General features: G+C 43.5%; 1 protein-coding gene across 1 annotated transcript in view; it reads right to left on the minus strand.

Moving 5' to 3' along the window:
- The window catches only part of zbtb16a (zinc finger and BTB domain containing 16a), a 153,309-nt gene extending 129,045 nt beyond the window's left edge, over positions 1–24,264 (minus strand). Inside the window, exons 1-2 of the mRNA XM_077504978.1 lie at positions 23,999–24,264; positions 19,678–20,973 (exon numbers count right to left, since the gene is read on the minus strand). Of these exons, the coding sequence (XP_077361104.1) occupies positions 19,678–20,900 (1,223 nt within the window). The 5' untranslated portion in view covers positions 20,901–20,973; positions 23,999–24,264. The remainder of the gene's footprint in view (positions 1–19,677; positions 20,974–23,998) is intronic.
- Between the last annotated feature and the right edge of the window lie 621 nt (positions 24,265–24,885).

Here is a 24,885-nt window from a genome sequence, read left to right on the forward strand (position 1 = left end):
TTCATATAAATCTTACACTCTACAAGCTTACTGATTAGTATTTTCTAAATTTGAATGAAAAAAAATCGCAACAATCGACTTATAAATTCGTATCGGGATTAATCGGTATCGAATCGAATCGTGACCTGTGAATCGTGATACGAATCGAATCGTCAGGTACTAGGCAATTCACACCCCATATATATATATATATATATATATATATATATATATATATATATATATATATATATATATATATATATATATATATATATATATATATATATATATATATATATATATATATATATATATATATATATATATATATATGTATACATATATATATACACACACACACATATATACATACATATATATATATACACACACACACATATACATACATATATATATATACATACATACATACATACACACTTATCATCATCATCATCATCATTTTTATTTATATTTGTATATATATATTATATATTTTTCTAGATTATGTATTACATTATGTTTATATTTATTTATATTTTTTTATTTTATTTTTATATTCTATGAATTATTTTTTGTATTTCATTTTTTTAATTTGCATTATTTATATAGTGATTATTTTATTGATATTTATTTTATTTTTATTTAATATTTATTTATATTATTATTGTTTTATGATTAGTTTTATCTGAGATTATCATTGGATTTATTACCTGAGCAATATATTATTGCTAATCGTGGTATCGTCAAATGGTAAGATAATCGTTATCGTGAGCCTTGCATCGCATATGGCATCGTATCGTGAGGTAGCCAGAGGTTCCCACCCCTAGTAGCAAAGCATTTCGCTTTCTCACGGAATCGATAGTGGATCGCGTCGCCGGATCATTCATTTTAAATCCACAGCAGATTACAGTTGACATTGATCCGAATCCATAAATCTGCTCACTTCATCAACAGCACCGACACCGATTGGCAGGTAGATCATCATTTGCGGTAATATAATCTACTGCCTATGTCTGCCATTTTGAAAAAGGCATCTCAGTTCATTAAAAATGTCAATGAGAGCCTTAGCAACAAAAGACTTCCAGATGTAGCCTGCCTGTCAATCGGGATTAGCATGCTTGCAATGTTTGTGCAGCGTCCCCGTGTATTGTGGCTAGAAGCGGATAAAATTCCGTCTTCCTCATTGCGCCTCTAAGACGCAGGAGCCATGCACACATCTGTCGGATTATCTGACGCTGGGAGAGTTTATTCTTCCGTGTGATGCTAAAGAGAGATTATTAGGAATCATGCCAAAGTGGGTGTGTTAAAAAAAAAAAAAAAAGTTGGTATTTATTCAGACTGCGTTTCCAGGGAGTGGTTACCTTTGATCGATCAGTCATAGCGCTTAAAAAGTTGCCGCTAACTTTTGAAGGAGGATTTCATCATTCGGACTGGGAGTGGGAAACAAAATATGGCCCGACGACTTGAATGGCAACTAATCTGACATTATGCACGTGCACGGTCGTGTGTCGAGTGGCGGCGATGCAACCCGGCGCGGAAGGCGTTGCTCCGCCGGGCCGCCCCCTTGCGTCATATTTCTTCATCTTGTTTGGGTTGAAGCGTGTTCCCTGGCGCTTCGCGTTTGAAAAAGTTGCCTCCGACTACGCGTTAAGTTGGGTGGAGGATTTGGGATTTGAAGATTTGACTTCTGCATATTTTACATTCAACACGGCACACAATTCCGCTCACCGATTTAATTTATGGATAACCGTTTTCTGCAGGCACGGTTGGGGGAGCGGTTCGCTCGGTTTCATTCACATGAATGATCATCATAACTGAGTCTGTTACACCTGGATAACTCTTACCAGCAAGCTACCGTACGCACACACACAAAATAAAGAGGTTACAAGAGCAAGAACTTGTTTCTAATTGTGTTAGTTCTAAACACAGAAACGTGTGTTCTTATTATTCTCGCTGGTGGAAAGTCAAATAAGCAAACGAGTCGTGCATGCGGCGACGCTCACAACACCGCGCTTGCCGGATTAACCAAAAAAGTCATTAGCCGAGTACTTTTAGTACCAATGAAAAACGTTTACAAGGACTTTCCACGGGCGCAGGCTGCAGCCTCATGCAGGTTTATGTAAGCAGTGTGAAATCACAGGCGAGCCGTTTCAAGAACTGACTGGAAGACGGTGGAAGGACTGGAATCATTGCGGGAAAGAGGGAAACAAGACCATGGACGTGATCGAGTTTATGTTGAATAAATGAATATCCATCATTGCACCTTGGGTGTATGGTGTTGTAGGAGAAATATCGCAATTATTGAGGGAATGCTGGAGCATTCCCACATATGTTATTGTGATTTTTATTCTCCACATTTTTTTGCCACGTAACAACTACCACATAATACTTGTGATTTACGCTGTTCAAATTTGAACTTGCTAAAAAAAAGTTCACGCCTCCCTGGGTATATATCGTCTGATTCCACACAACTTACAGTATTCGCACAATTTAACGTTAAATATCAACTTTTCCCCATTCATTTTCAATGGGACAGACGGTGAACTTTTTCCAAGTATCACTTACCACGCCAACTTCCATACATATGACTTATCATCATTACCAGGTGTTTGATACGGCTCGTTGGCACAGTTGGTAAAGTGCATTGTCCTGTAACCAGGAGGTCATCATTTCATAATTTATGTCTCAATTTATTTCATAAGCATTCCACATGCATTCAAATCTTAGCTTTCAGCATTCCCGCACAATTTCTCCATAAATTGCACTTAGTCTAGTTATAGAAAGATTTTCATCTAAATGGCATAGGAACTTCATGAGGGTAAGGATCTTTCTTTGGAAGCTGACAGGTTGAAAGAATTTGGGGTTGAGTTCGCCAAAATATCAATTATCTTCTCCTGGCTGTGCAGTGTGCACACATTTCCACCATGCACGGTGCTGGCAATAAACCGGAACCGCTGCTAAAATTATAAGAACAAAAAGATTTTGCCATCCAGACCAGCATAATAAAAATATCATTCAGGTATACGTACCTAGACATACATAGACTGTTTTCATATGCATGTAAAGTACGGTAAAATTTCAGGATACGTATCAGGAGTCGCATTCCTGTGCGGGTCTATAGCTCAAAGTTTCAGTCCAACAAAGCTGTAATATTTTTCTATACTATAATGTTGGTAGAGCTTGTTCAAACAAGGATTTAACACTCTGATTAGTAGAAAACTGATTTGTTTTTTACAAATTTATACCACTACCCAAATTTATACAATATAAAACGATTTATATTACTATACTATGTCAAGAGCGACATCACATTACCAAACTAACCAAATCAGATGCCGAGCTGCGTATTCACGTTGGGCGCACACGTTGCACTTGTACAGTTCTTCATAATCCAGTTCGAGTCCCTTCCAATTTTACACCACACGACTGTGCGGTCTCGACAGGGCTAACAGTCTGACACCTTGACAACAACACTTCTTCAAGAGCCAATAAAATCATAAAAAAACACCTTACAGGCCTTCTTGCCTCTTTGAACAGGCGCGATACACAAGGCAGCACAAGGAGACGGCAGACATGACGGTGTGAACTGTGACAGTCTGGCACGAGACGCCGCTTCAAGTTGTCCACACACAGTTCAAAGTGTGCGCGGCTGCAGGGAAAAATGGCGGAGATGGGCGATCGGGACAATTTTTGGCATAACGAAATGGTGGTGAGGGTTCAATGGGTGGCGGTCCGCCATTCTGAAAACTGAACTGCTGCGCGAAGCCAAAACGGCCGCCGAAGGACGAGAGCCGTTTGGGCGCTGGAAAACGGTCATTTTCCCCGATTCTTCTTTTGAGGGTTTTCTTCTGTTTAGGGCGGAGTGTTGTGAAAGCGAGGGATTCGGGGGGCGGCGGTTTATGTTTGTGTACGCGTTGGCAGCTGAGGCAATCGGAGGGTCTGAAGCACATCTAAGTTTGGGCAATTAGTTCCAGTGCCACTATTAATGTGCTGAAGGGGAGCGCTCGGCAGGGGGTTGAGGGCTCTGCTCAAAAGGGCTGCGGGCCTCGCTAAGAAGAGGGCGGACGGGGGGGTTGAATATGGCCAACAAAGGTGGGGGTCAGGACCTCAGGGCCATGTGAAAGCTGAACCATGTCCACTGACCCACCCCTCCTCTTTACCCGGAGCACTTGGACCAGCCCGGTTGCTGCTAGTGTTAATTCCGTCAACAAAAACAACACATATTTTACCGGACTAAAACTAGACTAGACTAGACTAAAACCATCATTAATAAACAATAAGTGGGACTAAATAAGTCTGCATTTTCATTGACTAATGACGAGACGAAAATATCCTTCACTAAATAAAAACTGGACTAAAATCTATGGACATTTTATTTTATGAACAAAAACGAGATGAAAATTGTATGATTTTGTAAAATAAGACTAAAATAAAGGCTAAAATGCTCAATTTATGGTCGACTACAAATGGACTAAATAAAAACGGATTGAGGTTGACTAACTATGATAAAAACTAACAAGCGTGACTGAAATTGGACAAAAACTTGGACTAAATTTAAAAATGGCAGACAAAATTAACACTAGTTGCTGCAGCTCACCTTTAGTTACTAATCGTATGCGGCATTAGAAAATCATTCTTTAAGAATAACGTCTTTGTCATTGTTACACAGATTCAACAAAATTGAAGGCATGTTTAAAAATGTCAAAGTAATTCACGCAATCATAATAAAAATTCTCACACAGTAAATTACAAAAGATCTTGGTTGTAAAAGTGTCACAGAGTCCGGTAAGGTACGGTATGACAAAAAGAGTAAGAACAAAGTGAAATTCCGAGGTTATGTCAATTTGCCAGTGTTAGGAGCAACAGTTTCTTAGCTTGTTGGTTCTGACTTTTCATATCCTGAACCGTATGCCAGAGGGTAAACTACTGAAACTGCAGGTGTCCAGCATGGGTCAGGTCTCTCAGGACATATGTTGCCTTCCTTGGGCAGCGAGAAGATTTATTTTACAAACATTCAGGATGATGTTACATTTTTCCAAACGTGTCAGTGAGCAGCATTACTGATTTCACGGGCGAACAGAAAAAAGATCAGACGAAAACTGCCCGACCGACATGCGACGGCCAATCAGACAGCCGGTGGCGTATTTCCGTGGGGAGCGAACTGCATTTCTGATCTCCTTCCATAATATGTCAAAGGCATTTGAAGGACGTGCAGCAAGACGTACGTGGGGAAATTTTATGCCAGACGACCTCATTTCCCCCCCCCACAGCTGCCGCATACGTTTTCACTTCGTTCGCCATCGGGTTTTTTTTTGTCTCTGATGCAGACCGCTACCACTAAAAAATGGATGAGCAAGACAAAACTCGGCTTGAAATTTGGCTTTTCAGAGGCATAACTGAAAGTTCACCTGTTTAATTTTGATAGCCGCATTCATCACAGTGAATGTGCACCGCAGGGGAGCCTCAGTTTATGACAAGATTCTGTTCTGACAGTTCTGACAAAACCCAAATGAGAACTCAAGTTGGAACGAGACGTAGTGTGTCACTACCCTATGACAAGTAACAGAAAAGTCAGAATTTCAGTAAATATTTGTCATGGTCATGGCTCAGTACTCCTCACTCAGTCCTCAACTTGATCAGTCTTTTAAAGCCTGCCTTCAGAAATAGAAAAAAAATCTCAATAAAATCAATAACAGTCAATCAAGGCATGTCTAATCCAGAAAACTCTTAATTTATTGTACAATAATCTCACACACTCCCTAAAGCATATAGGTCTCAAACGCCGATCTTCAAGGGCTGCATTTCGACATTTTAGAGGTTTCCTTCTTTCAACACACCTGATTCAAAGTATCAACTCATCAGCAAGCTCTGCAGGAACATAACGATCCTGATCATTGGATTCAGGTGCATTGAAGGAGGGAAATCTCTAAAATATGCACGATTGTGGCCCTCGAAGATGAGAGTTTGAGACTGATGCTAAAGGATGTTCGTGCACTCTGATCTAGATTAGGTCAGGACACAGTCAATGTTGCTACATAAATATAGTCAGCAGTGTATTATCTCTTCCTGTGGTGACAGATGAAAAATAATCAGTCACATTTTATACATTTTAAAATAACTATAGAGGACTCGGGTTTGAGTCCATGCTCCGGCCTTCATGGGTGGAGTTTGCATGTTCTCCCCGTGCCTGCGTGGGTCTTCTCCCACATTCCAAAAGCAAAAAAAAAACAAAAAACAAAAAACAAAGAAATTTATTGTAATTATACCTTTAGTACTACTCCAGCACAGCTAAGTGCTCTGAATCCTCTGTACTCAAAACATGTTTCAGCGAAACCAACTTTTACACATTCAGTAAAAGCAAAAGAAACCCCGCCAACAAAATGCAGTAAGAAAACAGACCCATTACTTTGCTTGATTTGGCAGGTTGGGTCAGAGCGCTGACCACCGGACAGTTTGACAGCCGCCTTTGTGTTTCCGCTGGACAAAAAGGGTGAGAGGTGGGCGGCAGGGGGCGTACACACCCCCCAACAACTGAAGCCTGCTTCATCTGTAAAGTTCTTGCCTGCTGACCTCTCACCCCTACTGTCATTGTCCCAGTAAAAATAATAAAATCTGTTCCGGCTGCTGTCTTTATGGTGCGTCCTGGCAACGCGGTACGCTGTGGTGGAAGGTTGACTGGGTTGGTGACATCGAGCGGGATGAAATTAAAAAATTTGCCTCACTCTAGACCGCCAAAAATCACAGGACACAGTTTGGGAATCCCTGAGATAGAGCAGCCATTCCCAAACTTTTTGACCAACTTGACTCCCTTCAACATCCTGACAGAGCTCAACTAACCCAGTCAAACCCCTTTCAACATCCTAATAGGGATCAGCTCGCCCCTGGCCACATGCAGTCTAAAAAACACATGGCACAGTTTGGGAATCCCTGCTATAGGTCAAGTTTTGTAGGTCAGAGGGACATATCCCAGTTGTGTTGGCGCTGAATTATCACTTGAACTGTCGATTAATCTAAACAGCCTGAGAGCACTTTGTGCTGTCAGGAGTCCAAGCCTTCGCGCTCAAAACAGTTTTACCTGATGGATAGTTTAATCAGGTACCGAGACAGAAGCGTATCTGGTCAGAAAAAAAAATGGACATCAGAGTTGAAATGATACACAAATACGGAGGTAGGCCTTGTAGATTGATGATTTGTGAAAACAACACAATCTCATTTATCCCAGCAGACCAGGACAATGAATGATTGTTTTTTTTTTTTTTTTTTTTTTTTTAACCAAGACACAAAACAACAAATTTCCACTAAACCTTGTAAAGAGGAAGAACTAGGTAATCGCAAGACATGTTGGTTTTCTACCAAGAGTCATTAAAGTTTGCTTTGTTGTTTCAGCCAACTTATTTAATGAATACAACCTGTTGGAACTGTACGCAAGTTGTCTGCAAATGTAAATTTTTAACCAATCCGCTGCTCTAATTTATGGTGCATGTATGTTTCCTTACCCAGCAGCAACTTCCCCCCATCACACAGACAAAAGTCAGGTCTGTAACTCCTGCTGCACAACCTCCCCCTCGCAGCCCCGGTGCTCTTTGACCCATACTGGAGGCCTGACTGAACACAAACAGTGGTCGTCCCCTCAAATAGCCCTCCGGACCCTCATCCACGGCCGGCTCCCATTTCATCCGGCCAATGAAAAGCCATACTGTAAATAACGGGTCCGGGGTTGACCTCGCCGTTTATCTGGTCCTGAGACCCCTGCGTCCAGCGTAGTGTAACAGAGCCTGATGCTCACAATAGAGCCCCTAATGGGCGTTGGGCAGTGGGCTCTCTTCCCCACTGGGCCTACTCAGAATGGGGGATTAGTATGAAAAAAAAAGAAGGGTGCCTGTTCGGCTCTCAGAGGGGGTCAACCCCCTTCAAACCTGGAGCGCAACTACGTCCTAAGACACTTTAGCCTTTGTCTCGGACGGAGGACGTGGGAGCAGAGAAGGAAGGCGAGAATGTCGAGGCAGGGCCAAGGCCTGGGACCAATCAGTTGGACAAAAAAAACGGGATCAAATCCATGGCTCCGAAACACCATGTCACCAAAGATCACCTTCCCTTGTAATACAGACAAACAGAAAGGGGGTAACCTGATTGCACCAATGCAATCCTGCTTTTAAATTAGTTGCCGGACCAGTTATGTGAACATGTCCTGAAAGATCCAGCTCAATAGGAACAGAATTAACTGAAATAATTTTCACCTGCTGTTAGTTGCACACAAATGAAGGGAAAATGACTTCATAGGAAAGGAAGAAAGGTTGAATGTTTTGATGAACCCATCCAGTATAATCTGAAGAGTCTCTATGGTCTGACGACACTAACCCTGCAAATTTAGGAGTTCTGTGAAGGATGACCTAGCCTCCTGCTCTCTGAAACACTGATCAGGATAAGTAAAAATGGGTGGGTGGATGGATGAATCGATCCTCGGAAGGAAATTGAAGGAAAAATTGGTTGCTTAATACATTATAACTATTGCTGTGTACAGAGTTGTTCTATGTGTGCTATTGTTTGCAGTGGAGTATGTTACAAACTTGCTTCGCTTATCTGTTTTTCTTCCTCTCCCCTGTGGCTGGTGCTCCCTGCTTCTAAAAGTGTGACGGTGGAGATGCCATTGCACTGTTATTTTTCTGTCTGTCATGGGTGGTGGTAAGAATTGCGGTATTTGCTAGTAGACCAGTATCGTCGTCGATTCTGTCATCATCGACTGTAACTGTTGTTAACACTGTTGTTAGACGCATTAGCACCGTTCCCACTTCACGGCGTTCGGGTACAGGGAGGGAGGAAGCGACTTACACAGGCACCGCTGTGTCTCCACTGCTGAGTATGACCCATTTTGAAACGTCACGAGTTTCTATCGACACGTAATCGCCGTGCGACGGTTTCTCCAGAAAGAAGAAATTCGCTTCTCTCTCCCACTGCTCGCTGAATCAGTGGATGCTGGTGTCTGTGGATCTCACTCTGCTTCATCTATCCTTCCCTCCTTTCTGTCTTTAGTTTTTCCTCTGGTCTCTTGAGATCTCGATAATCTGTTGGAATTTAGAGGTTTTTACCCCGAAGTTCCTGAGTTGGAAACGGGACTAATTGTTCTCCCGTTCTTGAACCTCCTGCTTTCTCTCTTTACATCTCCATCTCAACCCAACCAGTCCAACCAGAGGGTCACCTCGCAGAACCTGGGTTCTGTTCAAAGTTTCTTCCATTGAGGGAGTGTGGTTCTTCATCTGCCCAAAGTGTGAGGTGGCTTGAGATAACTGAACTGGCACTATGTAAAATCTTACTGATTTGATGTTTGTTTTGCATGTCAGACATTTACGAATACGTCAAAGTCCAAGTGACAATTGTGCTTTTGTTTTAAATAGTCAAAAATCACTCATTTTCAGTGACGCTTTATAAGTCATATATTTGAAAGGTAATTTTGGTATTGCTTTGATTCAAAATTATTTTTTAGGTCATTCTGGGGCGAATTTGTTGCAATCTACAGTGCAGAATTATTTAAGTGCAAAACAGGTAATGTCTTCGCAGACCGGTTATGCCTGCCGGTGAACCATCGCCTCTAAATAAGTGAGCGCATGAGGCAGCGCGAGTGGAGGCTGGGAGACGAAAAGACACGGAGAGGGAGGCTTCAGGTCAGAGGCTAAGTGAAATATATCCCCGCTTCGAGGCATGCAAGTGAGAGGATGCAGGAAGCTGAGGGCCAGAGATAAGGGACGAAAGACGTGGACGATAAGCACCCAAACACCTGCTGAGGGAAGGCCTGCGCCACTAGCAGCACTCCGTAAAGTACAAGCGGCGCTGGGGGGAGTATAGAGGAAGGAGCAGGAACAAAAGAACAAAACCATCAGCCGGGCTAGAATTGCCGCTGTAATCTGCTTTTCCTTTCCCAAAGGTGAAAGCAGTGACGGAAAAGTGTGGCAGCGGCGCAAGGGGGTATTGGAGCGCTGCACTGCTTTACTGCATGCCTAATGGCATATGGCGGCAAGTATACAGCGTCATTTGTAAGGTCGGCGGCGAGACAGCAGTGACAGAAATGATGCTGCTTGAGTCATGACATGCCAAAGCCACCGGCTTCGGCGATCAGTCCACAAAATGGAATGCCCCCCCCACAACTCTACCACCACCACCTCCTTTTTACAATCCCATTCTCGCCTTTGCTCGCCCAGGGACAAACAGACAAACACAAAACAATCTGGAAGCGGTCAAGGGAGACCTTGAAGACGCCTGACAGCGCGAGAGACAGGATCCATCAAGTGTCAAGAGGAAGAAATTCAACGGATTTCGAAAACTAACCCATCATTGCCAATGACGTTCGCTATTCAAAGCTTAGCCAGAAATTCCGAGGTCAATTAAAAAGGTGAGAAGGACGAACTTCTTTCCCAACAATTTATTTTCTCGGCAGCACTCGAACTGACAAACGGCCTTCTAACAGCTCAGTGTTAAATATCATAAAATAACTGCCACCTTTTCATCTCTTTTCTAAGAATGTTCAAACAACCAAGGTCATCTCATCAGTTAGGCTATACTGCATATATATGAAGCTCCATGCAAGCTGATTATGGTAGTCCACATAAAAATTGATTTGCGGGCTGTCAACATTCCATGGAAATATGCAACTATTGTGATGCAATAAAACGTTTTTACGCATCTAAAATGTTTTGACAAATCTTTTTTTTTCTTGTAGCCCAAAGGCGTCCGTAAGTAAACTGTTCTGAATTTTGCCGGATTGCGATGTCACAGTTTGAATAATTCAGAAAATACCACCACAACACAAGATTCCTCCGCCCATGACTTGACAGCGAGAGTAGAAAATTCACGATTTTCAAGTGACTACACAGAAGCACTATCAAGATGCAGTGGTAGCATTGATTAGCATTAGCTAACAACTTAAAAGCTCAAAAGTCGGACGTGGGTGAATAGTCAAATAATTGGCTAATTGTAATACAGGGAGTCTTCGAGTTACGGCTGAGTTCCATTCCTGCGCTGGCGATGAAACCCGAATTTCGACTTAAGTCAGATTTCACCGTTAAAGTCAATATTTACTTCAAAATACTTTGTACAGTAATTAAAAAAAAACAAAAACAAAAAACGTATTTGCGTGACCCGGAAAAGCTGGAACCAATATTTTGCGTTTCTATAGCTAACGGAGTAGAGTGGAGCTATTATTGTGGGAAATTAAGGGGAAAAAAAAAATATCGAGAGAGTTGCCATAAAGTCAAAATGACGTAGGTCGCATACGATGTAACTGAAGGACTCCCTGTAGTAATCAGACCTTGCCGTGATAAGAAACAGGACCACCCACCAAGAACCAATTATGCAATTTTTTTAACACTTTGTGTTGATGATGAATTCATAGTCAATGAAATTGGAAATTCTAAGAAAAGAATGTTTGATCTGTTACGTTATCGTAAAATATTGACAGGAAGTCAAGGTTATTCCCGGGTTGCACATTAAACTCAGCTGTGAATATGTGATGCATCATAATAAGCCATATGCAGAGGTATCAAATAAAATCACCTGCAGCTATCATCTACATTTCTTCACTCCTTATTCTACATCGTTGAGCATACGCTGCCCCCCACCGCCAGCTGGCATGTGCGGGGCGGGGGACCTATCCATCATCAGCTCCCTTCCTCGACTTAATCTCTGCGGGCGTCATCGGTCAGCAAATACATAAATCAATTATGGTTTTAAGCTTCATGCCGTGATTTACCCAACTGATCCCTCCTGGATTACAGCTCGTCTTAGGACCGGTCGGTCTGTAAAGAGAAAGCTCAAAGCCGCCTTGACACTCTTCATAATCGCGCTCCAATGCTCGCCAGACGGGGCGTCGGGGGTGTGCCACAAGTTGCTGGAATACGTGGGAAGGATTTTTTTTTTTAAGACTGCATTTGGACTATTATTATGAATTCCATTAGACGTAGGCAAACATTTCAACTTAAGAGTTTTTGGGGAAAAAATCTGACTCATTTAAGGATATGTGCCTTTGACTCCTGTGATGGTGCAGCACAGTGACGACTAATTTAGCATCCACCTGCTCTCCGGCTGCTCCGCAAGCCGGCGGATTATGAGCTTCCACTCGCCTCACTTTCCTACCTGAGAGCGCTTTTGTAACAGGTGACGGCAGAGAGAATGGGCTAATTTTTATGACTAGCTTCTTAGCGTGCCGCTATCACTCCACTGGGGCCCCTTTTGCCAATCGCTGGCGAGCCATTCAAGTAGCAACAAAGAGGCTAATTAGAAGCTCTCTCACTGCAAGCTGCGTGGGCCTCCGGTTTGATACTTCCCAGGGAGGCCGGGGGCCCTCCCTTGGTTTTTGTCACATACAGAGGACATTTGTGAGCACATTGGGTTTAGCCCTCTGGCTCTTACACATTTGCTCATTGTGGAGATCCTCTCTATGGTCTGCCAGAGTGACAGAATCAGAGAGGGGGGAACCGGCACGTTTCCTTTTATGTGGCAGGGACCTGGAGAGGGGATGCTAATAGGATATCGATGGGATTAGAACCCAGAGCGGAGCGGGTCCAAGGTTCTATGAACTCTGAAGTAAAACCTATTCATCTTAGGCTGTAATTCTTTCGGCTGTTTTCTAAAATGGAAAACTGATACAGATGTCTTGAAGGGATTGAATAAAAGCAAAGAACATACAACTCAACACACACAGTGAGCTTCCTTTTATTGGTGCCAAAATTGGCCACGGATTCTGGGGTCGGAGATAGACATCAGAACATTTAAGGCTGATAACGGATTTGCATGTCACCTGATAACACGCTGTAATTAGTACTCCCCTAGAGCTCCCGTTCAGGAATACACAAACCAAAGATGGACACTCACGAGGCCCAGTACAGTATGTTATCCTTATCCGACACTACAGACCATAAGGCCCCTGCAGAGACAAAAGATGGGGGCCTCAATGTGTTGCCTTTCCCAGCAGGCCCTCAACCCCACAACCCCTGCCAAAGCGGAACAGCCGAGGCCACGTCTGCGGCGGCGGCAGCTGGTCGCATCGGGTCAAGCTGCTGACTTTTATTGCACAAGCGCCTCGTTCCACTCTTATCTCAGGGAGGGAGGTGATCTAATCAGCCTGCCGATTAGATCATTGCCTTAGCCACCCGCTTCCAAAGGAGCATCGCACCGCTCCCTCGGAATCAGCATCAGGAGCACGCTCTGAAAAACGAAAACCTTGATCCGGACCAAAGACATTTGAGCGCTTGTGTGTTGTTGCCTTGATAAGATGCAAGGCCCCCTTCCCCCCTTCGTGTTAAGTCTCTAATCGATACATCTCCCTATCCTGACAGTCGGGACAGAGCACAGGTCTGAAATCAGAGCGATGGCGGTGTAAATCTTTACCGTTCAACCGGAGCCTTTTAAAGTCGGTCTATAATTGGGCTGCAGCCAGAGGTTGGCTTGGTAGCGGCGATGGCTTCGCGGCGGGTCAAGACGGCGGCTCCTCAGGGCTGTAAACAAACGGAGCAGCCTTGGATGAGAGCGGGAAGGCACCTGCGTGAGGATGAAGGGCCTCGGCTCGTGTCTGGGTTCTTGAGTGTTAGACTCAACACTCGTGCGATTTTGAACCGCTAGTCATGGGTAAGGACGGGTTGGCGGAATGATCTCAGGTTAGGATTAACGGGGCAGATCACAAATCGTGAACAATTACTGTTGATATGCTGAAATCAGAGGATTTGAACAATTTTAAATGAAAAAAAAATGGCTCCAAATGAATACTAGTCAGGTGTGTGTCTTGACCTCCGCCGAACCCCTGAGTCTGTCACCGAACCCCTGGGGTTGGATCGAAACCTGGGTTAAAGCCATACAACACTTATTAATCATTTTCCAGTGTTGGATTAGGCATTGTGTACAAAGAATAAAAGTGCAAATATCTCATCTTATTACCTTAATTTTATTTTAAACCGATTAAGTATCAGATTTCAAACGTACCGTGTGGAACGCCATGTTCCTGGTCACATGATCGTGATGACGCATCCCGTGCGTAACCGTTAGCTGTCTTCGTTCATTTCAATGGGTGTTTGCTGACGTAATGGGCAAGATAAAGACGTCTTTGATCCCAAATAAATTCGATTTCATGCCATTCCGTGTGGGAGTGGGCCGATTTGGGTGGCTGCTCCTAATGTGGGCTAAAGCGTGCTTAGCACACGACATGTAGCTTAGCCTAGCACAGTACAAGCCACCCAGTTAAACGTCCATTTCAACTCGCCGGCCGGCTGAATGTGCCAGTTTCATCCGGCTTTCGGTTGGACAAAAATCTTTGGCGTGTCCTCCATGGTTTTGAAGAAGTGCTACATTGTTGTAAGGCGTAATTCCACCTTTGATATCCGCCGTGGGACGCGATAATTCCTCGTGAGTTCTTTGTTGTCATTCATTCAATGTGTATTTTACGCACGCGATACGTCACGATGATCACGTGACTGTCCAAAATGCTCGATACAGTACTTAACGTAAAAATATTCATAAAAATTGCTATAAAATCATAATTGCTCAACAATAAATTGGCTTTTTTTCAGGGAAGAGTTGAAATTAACCATCTCACAGAATAGCTGGTTAGTTTTTCAAAAGTCGTGTGTTCCTTTCAGAACCACTCATCTAGATCTTTTTATGCTGTGCATTTTGCTATGGCACAAACAATATTTTTCCTTCTGCCTACTTCATTGTTTTCTGTATTGCATGTACATGTACGATTCATTTAACAATGCACTTAATAGACTAATGTAAGCAACTTGATTGCATACAAGCAAGTTGGTCTTCATGATTGTCAGCCACAAACGTGCACATTTGAGCTAGAGGGTGGCAATAAAATAAACAAGGAAGTGTTGACTAGTTGGCAGTTGCCAAGACACTCAGGACGGAGTCAACGCGAGTGAATTAAAAAAAAAAAAAAAAAAAAATGAACCCAACAACACCTTCCACTGGCTCCACCTCAGCATGAAGCGCATACAACATTATCACCTGCTGCAAACTGCACGCCTTTATCTGGACTCAATCTGCGCTTGGTTTACCGAGGAGGGGTGCCATGGGGGTTATCGCCGCCCCCCCCCAACCACTCTGATATGCACAGATAAGAACCCCGGGCCTGCTGTTTAAACACCTGCAGCCCCGGGTTATTCAGAAGGACAGGAAACGGAAGAGCGAGTGCCGCCGCCGCTACCGCCGGAGAAGTAATGAACAGCAAAGCATGAGAGTGCAGCCGTTAATGCGGCCGTGATTATTTCCAGCGCCGCTGAATCAAATAAGCAATAATAGGAATAGCGAGAGCAAACAAGCAAACACAAAAGAGAGGAGCAGGAAATCCTCATCTCATCTCTTAAAGTGGCCCGGCTGCATTCGGAGAATTTCCAAGTGTTGATTGCTTTGTGGAAACGCTCACCTGTGCTAAGGCACATTACGGCACGGCGTCGCTCATTTTGCGCGAGACGGGACGACGGTCGCAGGGGGCGATAAAGACCGAGATACTTGCTGCACACTGGGGGCCATGTTCAGAATACCAAAACAGTGGAGGAGGTTTTTTTTTTTTTTTTTCATAGCAAAGCACATTGCATTCATTTCCCCCAATAAATAACTCACGCTTGCTGGTTATTGATTCATTTCTTCGTGCGAGATTTACTGAAACGCTGCAGCAACAACTCATGACCGAAAACGAGCAAACTGCAAGGACGGGCGCCCCACAGTCATAATTTATTGGCAACAAATTGTACAGCTTTATGGAAACTCATATTGCTGCTGTCTGATGAAAACTTTTAATGCATCTCCACTTTGAATGTTCGACTCCATGTTTGCTTATGTGCGCTATTAAAACAGTGTACACCGCAGCTAAAGCAACCAATGAAAACATTAAATAAGCAAATTTTAGTCCATTTAGTGCCAGAATACAGGTACTTCCATTTCATAGTGAAAGCAAATGCTACTACAGTATTTTGTTTTAATTAACATAGTGTGGACAACTTTTGATCATGAAATTAATATTTTCAGCAAATGGCCAACAATAAAAACAGAAATTTTTGCTCAAGTGAGTTTAACTGATGAAAAATATTGGGTGGCTAAATTGGCTATTAAAAAGTATAAATTTGTATGTAAACGTTTGTTGTTTTTTTTGTCCGATTAATCAAAAACAATTCACAGGTTAGTCGATTAGTTAAATAACAGTTAGTTGCAGCTAGGACTGCACGATATTGGAAAAACATGCGATATGCGATATAGTTGCTGAATATAGCGATAGATATTATTGCGATATTTAACATGTACCTAAAGAAATGACATTTTGATGATCTAATGAAAGAATTTCATTTTTTTTATACGGCAAAATAATCAAACTCAATGTATTCTTAATGAATTGTAATTACCTTTCAACAATGTTAAACGATTGGATGGCAGTGCACATTTTCGTTCCAACTATGTTTTGCATTTGCATTATTAGGGTTGGAGCACCCATGTAACTAGGGGCGTGGAAACCAAATAAAAAGAGAGGGTGAGGAGGGTTTTTTTTTCCAGAGAGTGCAGTCGTGAATTGTTTCAATTATTCCTCTTCTCTCCTTTTTTGACATGTTTAATAAATGTCAAACAGGTAAACCTGACAGTCTGACTGGTCAAATTCCGTATAAAATTCTACATCAAACTTATTGCATGTCTTTGCGATATGCAAATTGTATAGGCCAATATCTCAATATCGATATATTTTTCTTTTAATATATTGTGCAGCCCTTAGTTGCAGCCCTAAATTAAATAAATGTTAATTCATGGTTCATATGATTTTTTTTTTTTTAACAGACAATCTGATATTATTGCAATACAGATTCATTCATTGCGTGTGTTTGTTCAAAAATCCACCTTGAAAAAAATAAATCACATATACATTTTTTTTTCCAAAATTGTTTTTCAAAATTTGCAGCCAAACAATCAAACTTGTGCCTACATAAACCCCTTGTAGACAAAGTTTCAAATTGTCTTCATTGTCTTGATATAAAGCAGAGAGCACGTGAGTGGCAACTAAATCTCAACAGGAAATGGTGCTTTGTGGCGCACTCAATTCAACATACACACACACACGCTTGTAAATATACGGAGTGGCCTCACACCGGTGACCTGTGGCAACATCTGGAAACAATCCCATTCGTGTTTGACGTGACCTGCCTGCCCCGCGTGAACTCTGCCAGCCCGCCCGCCTGCGCGTGCATGCGTGTTTGTTGCCGAGGCGGCGGTGACCCTGACGCAGTGGCAGCGGGGAAATGATGCGTAATTAGTCAAAAGGCAACACGACTCCCGCTCGCCTGAAAATAAAACATCTTATTATGTTCAGCACCAAAGGAACGGGCGCAGACGAGTGTCGGAATCGTCAGGAGGATTTTTTTCATCAGTGCCTGATGCAACGTTTGATTTTGACACTTCGGGAGGCTGTCAGGACGCTTAACGGCGTCTTGTCGGCGTACCTTCCCGCCCAAATTAACCCATTACTATGCTGGCGGGGCCCAGCTTGGAGATCAATGCATGAAACGGTGTGGAAATCTCCTTTTGATACGAGATTTCCCAGCTCGGCGGAATTGATGAAATTCCTCTTGAAACACAGGCAACGCTTCACACGGCAGAACTTTTCTCAAGGCGGCGCTCGCCGTCCTTTAACGCGGCTGGACTCCGTTTTGGAAAGCCGTTTCAAACTCGCTAAATACCGCCACCGGTTTACAAGTGAAGGAAAAGTTGCGCTGACTTTCATTCCGGAAAAACTTGGTAGTTGGAGAAATTCTTCCTCACTACCAGACGCTGTGAGTTGCAGAATTCGCTCAATGAGGCCCTGCAAGAGGTGACGGGGTTCAAATCCTCAAGTGAACTTTAACCGCTGTGCATTCTCATTGATTCGCGTAAACATTGAAGGCAGGCAACCTTCAAGGGAAGACGGCGAAAACTTTGCACATGCATCGAAGATAAATAATACGATGTGAGGTCTTGGGTGGCCTTTTCAACACCCATCAATTAAAACGGCAGCATCATGTCACTTCACTTACTGTCCTGGAACTACCTCCTTATCCCAAGGGCTGGTGCTCATTTTCTGGACTAATTCTAACTAATTCTACAGCAACATCTGAGGATTAGGCACAGGCTGATTACCAGTTTGATGGTTAACCGTGGTTTTGCAATGACCGTTAAAAAAAAAAAAGAAAAAAAAAGAAAAACTTGTGTTAGTGGGTACTTGTTAGCCCAATGACAACATCAGTAGCCCATTGGTCTGTTCTAGGAGTTCTAGTCTGCTCTAGTTCTTTTCTAGAAGTACATCCTGTAGTTTGACGGTTTATCACAGTTTTAAAAAGTTTATTACTAAAACTGTCACTGGTAATAAACCCTCTAAAGAATATCTAATTTAATCTAATATTTGTTTTAAAAGATGAAATAAAAATGTTTTTAATTATTTTAAAAATTTAAAATAATAAATTTTAAAAATTAAAATGAAAAAAATACTGCCAAAACAAAAAACAACCTTAGTGTTAGCGGTTACTCATTAGCTCCAATGACAACATGAGTAGCCCACAGGTCTGTTCTAGAAGTTCTAACTCTAGTTCGAGTCCTGTTCTAGTTTGTCCCGGAACTACCTTCTTATCCCAAGCTCTAGCACTCATTTCCATATTCTAGTTCTTGTTCTTGTCTTGTCTTTTCTAGAACTACATCCTCTGGTTTGGTGGTTTATCGTGGTTTCAAAAAGCTTATTACTAAAACTGTCACCGGTAATAAACCCATTAAAGAATCTCTAATTTAAAAAATACTAATATATATATTTTTTTTAAATGAACAACATTTTTCAAAAATACTAAAATTAAAAATAATAAATAAAAAAAATACTGCAAAAAAATAAAATAAAATAAACCTTAGTGTTCGCGGTTACTCATTAGCCCCAATGACAACACGAGTAGCGCACATGTTCTAGAAGTTCTAGTCTGCCCTAGCTCTAGTTCTAGCCCGTTCTGGAGCTACCTCCATATACCAAGGTCTAGCACTCGTTTCCTTGACTGACAATCATTACCGACTCCGAAAAAGTGCGGATGGCACGGCTTTTAAAAGCATGTCTATGTTCTTTATCGTAGGAAAAAAATTGACAGTTGGATGAGCAGCAACAGCAAAATGTAAGCACTAGGCATGGGCTGATTACCAGGCTGATGATTTACCATGGTTTAAAAAAAAAAGTTTACCGCGAAACTTGTCTGTCACGATAATAAAATTGCAAAAAAAATGTATATAAATATAACTTAAAATATAGCTAACTAACTAAATAAATAAACAAACAAATAAATAAATGAATAATACAAACTTGGTGTCAGCGGATACTTGTTAGCCCCAATGACAACATAAGTAGCCCACGGGTCTCACCTGTGATGTGACTGCTGTTTTTTCCCTACATATTTCAAAAAAGGCACATTTATAGAGCTGTAATTTTAATACCCTGATTTTTACTCACGGTTGTCAAACTGTCAGAATCTGAAACCTGCCCATGCTAAGTCTGGACTCGCTAGGCACGTATGACATTGTTCAATAAACCAGCTGTGAAGACAAATTATCAGCATGACATGGGTAGAAAAAAAAATCCAGCCAAGAAAGAAAACATACCTCCAGGAAATGAACAGGGTACAAGACCAAGCACAGCAGAGAATCCGAAGCAGAAACTGGTCTTACCTGTGCTGCTCCACAGCTTCGTTATCGGGCAGTTCGGCGCCGCACACGTTACAACGCTCATGCTGGTTCCTGCCGTCGGGTTTCATGCCCACCGCCAGCTCGCCGAGCTTGCTGAAGAACTCCCTCTGGATGAAGCTTTGAGGCAGCAGTCCGCCGTAGGCACTGAAGTCCACCGACATGGCCAGAGCCGGCGACATGGGCAGGCCGGACGCCATCGACACGGGCATGGACATGATGGCGTCGCCCTTGTGGTTGACGGGGAGGGAGTAGAGGGACGCCAGGTGTTTCTCCGCCATCCCGGCCATGGCTTCCAGACCCATGTGGCCGACTTCGGCTTGAGGGTCGCCCATGCCGTCGTCGCGGACGTAATGGAGCTCGCGGGCGCTGGTGATGACGCTGCTCCGGGTGGGCGTGCCCGGTCCGTCTCGGTTGCGGTCCTCGCCGCCGCTCCGCTCGCCGTTACTGGAGCCGCCCGACTCCATGCTTTCGTGGCAGTTGCCGCCCACGTCCACCTGCATCATCTCCGTCTTGATCTCGCCCATCAGGTGCCGGGCGTCGCCGTGTTCGCCGGCGAAGCCTTGCTGGAGCAGGGTCTGGCCGATGCTCATCAGGCTGTCCACTGCGGCTTTGGTGGGACTCAGGTTGGGGACGCCGAAGGACGTGGAGACTGAGGGACTCTGGTCCACCATGCCGGACATGGCGGAGAGTTGGTCCGTACCTGTCAGGTAGAGACTCTCAATGGAATGCTTTTTGGAGCTCTTGACTCCGTTGTGACCCCTGCGCTCGTCATCCTCCTCGGTGCTGCCGTCGTTGACGCCCGCCTCAGTGTCGTTCTCGTCTGATGACTGGATGGTCTCCAGGATCTTGAGGCACTGCTCCTCCAAATACTCGATCTCCAGGATCTCGGCCGCGTACAGCAAGTCATCCAGGTCCTCCACCTTGGCCGCTAGTGTGGCAGTGTAAGCGTAGTCCAAAATCTGTTGGAAGGTCTTTGGCGAGAGGAAGTCCAGGGTGTAATGCTGACTGCTGCGGTGGAAGAGGATCTCAAACATTTTGCTGGTGCACGCCAAGACGGTACGGTGGGCGTGGAACTCCTGGCTGTCCACCATAATGACCACGTCGCACAGCGTCCCCGCCAGGCGCATCTGGTTGGCCTTGTGCAGGAGCGCTGTGGGGTGGCTGGGGTTCTGCAGCTGGATCATACCCATCTTTGTTAAATCCATGACGTCGGCGGAAGTCGGCCAGGCCAACTCATGAGGCTCGCCTTTTAGCTACTGTGGGGAAAGCGGATGAAACCTGCAACAAAGAAGAGAGGTTGCTGTCGGACTTCATGTGTCGAACTAGAGCTGAATTAATAAACAACTGTTTTAATCGAGTCATCGTTTGGAGCCATTTTTTTTTTTTAAAGTTAGTCCAAATCTTCTGATTTCAGCATATCAGCAGTCGTTGTTCACTGATTTCTGTAGTCCTTCATGAAAGAAGTAGGGGTGCACCGATAGATTTATCGGCCCCGATTTCCTGAATTTTGGAAGATCGGTGATCGGCCGATAACTCATTCACTCCTAGCAGCCATTTTCACTGAAGCAACCCCCTTCGGTCCCGGCCATTTTACTGGATTTTGACTGATTTTTGAAAGGCCCACAGAATATTGAGTTCTATTGCTATAAAAACATGGAACCTACCAAAAAAAAAAAAAAAAAAAAGATTTGCTTCTTTCATCAGGAAAAAAAAATATATATATTTCTATCTGTTTCTGTTTTGCAGCAATTAGCATTAGAATAATGCAAAGTTTCAAACTTTTTAGTTTAGAACTGTGGGGGAAATCAACTTGTTTGCAACATGGCCCTGGTTGATCTCTTATACTCTGTTGCCACCTGTTGGTCGTTTTCTGTAATAACTACAATTTCTTCAACAGTTCTCTGCAGTTCGGAGTCTGCATCAAAGATTTCAGTATGCTCTAGCATTAAAAAAAAAAAAAAAAAAAAAAAAAAAAAAAAAAAAGTATAAATACGTCTTTGGGACACTTGAAACATTTAAAATAGAACACATTTATACGTTTTTGGGAGTAAATGAGTTGAAAATAAACTGATCTTTTCCACCAATCTCATCTCCCTGCTCAGAGGTCTGAAAAGGTCAACCACTGTCCTCTTCTGCTGAGATGACTAATAGGATTTTCATTTTTATTTGAGAGAACTACTTCATGTGCAGTTAAAACAACCCATTTGTATTATTTTGCCGATATTGTTCAATGTTTTCCAATTAAACAAGATTGGAACACAAAGTATATGCTGCTTGTAATGAAAAAAAAAAATTCGGTATCTGCAGGTCACACTTTTTAAAAGATCGGGAATCAGCCGGAAAATTGTGATCGGTGCACCCCAGAAGGAAGTCTGATTATCGTTTGTGTTTCATCAGAATAAGACATTTGCAAACCTCTGTTTTTACTTTGGAAAACAATAACCAAACTGGTAACGTAGTACATCAATCCCCCGTTTTCTTCACTACATGAATACAAAGTACAAAATAAACACCAATCACTGGTTAATAGAGTAATCAGGGGGAAAAATACTTTCGTAATACACTTTAAAATGAATCCAATTAGTCGATTAATCGATTGAATAATCTCTAGATTAATCAATCCTAAAAAAAATATTCGATAGTGACAGCACTAGTTGAAATGCTTTGGGGAAAAAAAAAAAAAGTCTTTTGAATGACAAGTAGGAAGTCCTTGTGGTCTTTTCAACCCAAACATCCCCGCAGGGACGCTAAAGAGACAAGAACAGGAACATGGGCGCCGACTGTAGATTTGTGAAAAGAGACAATTTGTGAGCAGTCTGCCTGGCTCGCCCTGCATACCAATCAGGCCGACATATGTCATGCGAAGAGGGGAAAAAAAAGAAAAAAGAAGCCTGCATGTCTTCATTGGTTTAGCTGACCGGTTAAACAGGCGCGAATTGAGGCAGCCTCACAAAAGAGCGTCAAAGCGGCCTTTTCGGAAATTAAATAGCCATCTCGTTCAGTATTCCCATCACAAACCCGGGGGGGGGGGAGCGACGGGAGTGGTGGCCAGAAATGGCTGGGAAGAGGGAGGAAAAGCGGGACACAATTGCTGCGGCACTAAAACATCCAAAAAAATGAACAACTAGTCTGCCGGCAAGTCATGTGGGCAACATGTTGAGCAGCTTCCAAATAAACACTTCATTGTAAGTGACATGCACAATTGACCCATCACAACTATATAGTGCAAGGCATTTTGAATTGGTTGGGGGCACAGCCTTGCAGCCATTCTTAAAAAAACCTCACTAATTGCATCATGTGCGCAGCATCATGCAATGCATCACGTGCAGAGAATCCCAATATATGTGCACCTTTTGTTTGCACGGATGGACCGTTGAATAAATAGTAACTACTGTACAAACCCGGCTAGTTTGCACGGATGACATCGATTTCAAAAGAGGAGACCGAGACGCGATGACGAAAACGACAGCTTCGCTTCTCCCTCCCAGTCAGTCAATGGAGGTCATTGGCGACATTATCTTTATTACAGCTTTGCCAATAGCGTCCAATAGACGACCACCTCACCAGCTGCACCCACCCCTCAGTAAAGGCTTGTTGCGCTCACCTCGCTCGTGTGCGCACTTAATGGTGCCCTTTTTTTTCACGCGCGTTCTTATTAATAATACAAAAAAAAGCTGCGCGCCGTGCGTCTAGACAGCGCAGACACAACACGTTTTGCATTTAAACACACGCAAGCCCCCCCCCCCTCCAGCACCGCAAAACAAATCGATGCGATCATGTGAGTGTGACAAATAAACATGTATTCGATATTCGGGATGGAGGAGGGGGAGGAAAAAAAAAGTCCGCTTCATTGGCGCACAGGTGGTCACCGAGGAAATGACGCCAAACAATTTAACGTCACGTTTACGGACGGCTGTCAATCAAATCCAAAAACATCGACTGCAATCCTGACAGACGACAATAAAAGCGCCATTTTTAAAAAAATAAATAATGCCAAAACGTCACCCCTGCTCCCCAGTCTCCAAAAACTCCCCCAGGTGTGCTGCTGCCCATTCCTGATGCTTTTCAGGTGAAGTTATCGTCACGTTCAGCATTTGGAAATTGTGTCAACTTTCAGGACCTGAAAATCAGCGGCGTCCATGCTTGTCAACAACTCGACAAGGTTGAACAGGGAAAGGTGTACCCGAGCCAGCACAACAAAAAAAAGTACGTGGAAGGTAGGGCTTGAAATGACGACCACTAAAGAATGATATTTAAAAAAAGTACACAGTGCTGCTGAGGTGTGGGCTCGTGGGGGACTCACCTGAAGTTAGCGAGTCACGTCCGGTGTGTACGCGGGCAAGCGGAGGGGGCCGGCGGGCTTGTGGAGCATAGTAAAAGCCCCGCTTGCTGGTTCTCTCGCTCTAGCTTGTCTGTGGACGCCAACACGCACCAACTCCTTCCTTCCCTCCGTCTCGCCGGAGCGAATGAACGCGGCGCTGACGTCAAGGCTGCAGAGCAAACGGCGAGAAAGTGAGACACCTAGGGGGCTGTCTCATGTCCACATGTGTCTGTCTTGTGTGTGTCACGCAGTCTGGGGAAAGGCGCGGGCAAGCCACGCCCCCTCGACCAGCTCTTCATCAAGACAACGTGCGCTCCGAGGCGTCATCTCGTCGACAAATCTCGCGTGACTTCACTTAAAGTGAGGTTTGGGGGGTTTATTTTGATTTTATTGGGGGTGTTTGTGAGGAAAAGTGGGAGTTTTCTCCCACTTCAAGGTTTTTTTGTTTTGTTTTTTGTCGCACCTGTGATCTTTACCAAGTGAATGGCTTCCATTTGCACAACAGGTGGGATGAAAAGTGTGGGCATTAAAATCCTTCAATGGGAAAAGTGTGGGTGAAAACAACATCCATATCACAGAATGCGGGTGTCGAAACCTTTGACAGTGAAAAATGTAGGCAATGAATAAAACCCACAAAAAGTGTGGGTGTTGATACCTTTCACTGGAAACCAGTCCAGGCTGTACCCCGCCTATTGCCTAGAGCCAGCTGAGATAGGCGCCAGCACCCCCCGCGACCCTTGCGAGGAATAAGCGGTCAAGAAAATGGATGGATGGATGGAAGTATGGGTGTTGAAACCTTTTACAATGTAAAATGAAGGCATTAGGGAAAAAACACAAAAATGTGTGGGTGTTGAAGCCTGTCACTGCAA

The sequence above is a fragment of the Festucalex cinctus genome, chromosome 18 (assembly GCF_051991245.1).
Source record: "Festucalex cinctus isolate MCC-2025b chromosome 18, RoL_Fcin_1.0, whole genome shotgun sequence".
Lineage (NCBI taxonomy): Eukaryota > Metazoa > Chordata > Actinopteri > Syngnathiformes > Syngnathidae > Festucalex > Festucalex cinctus.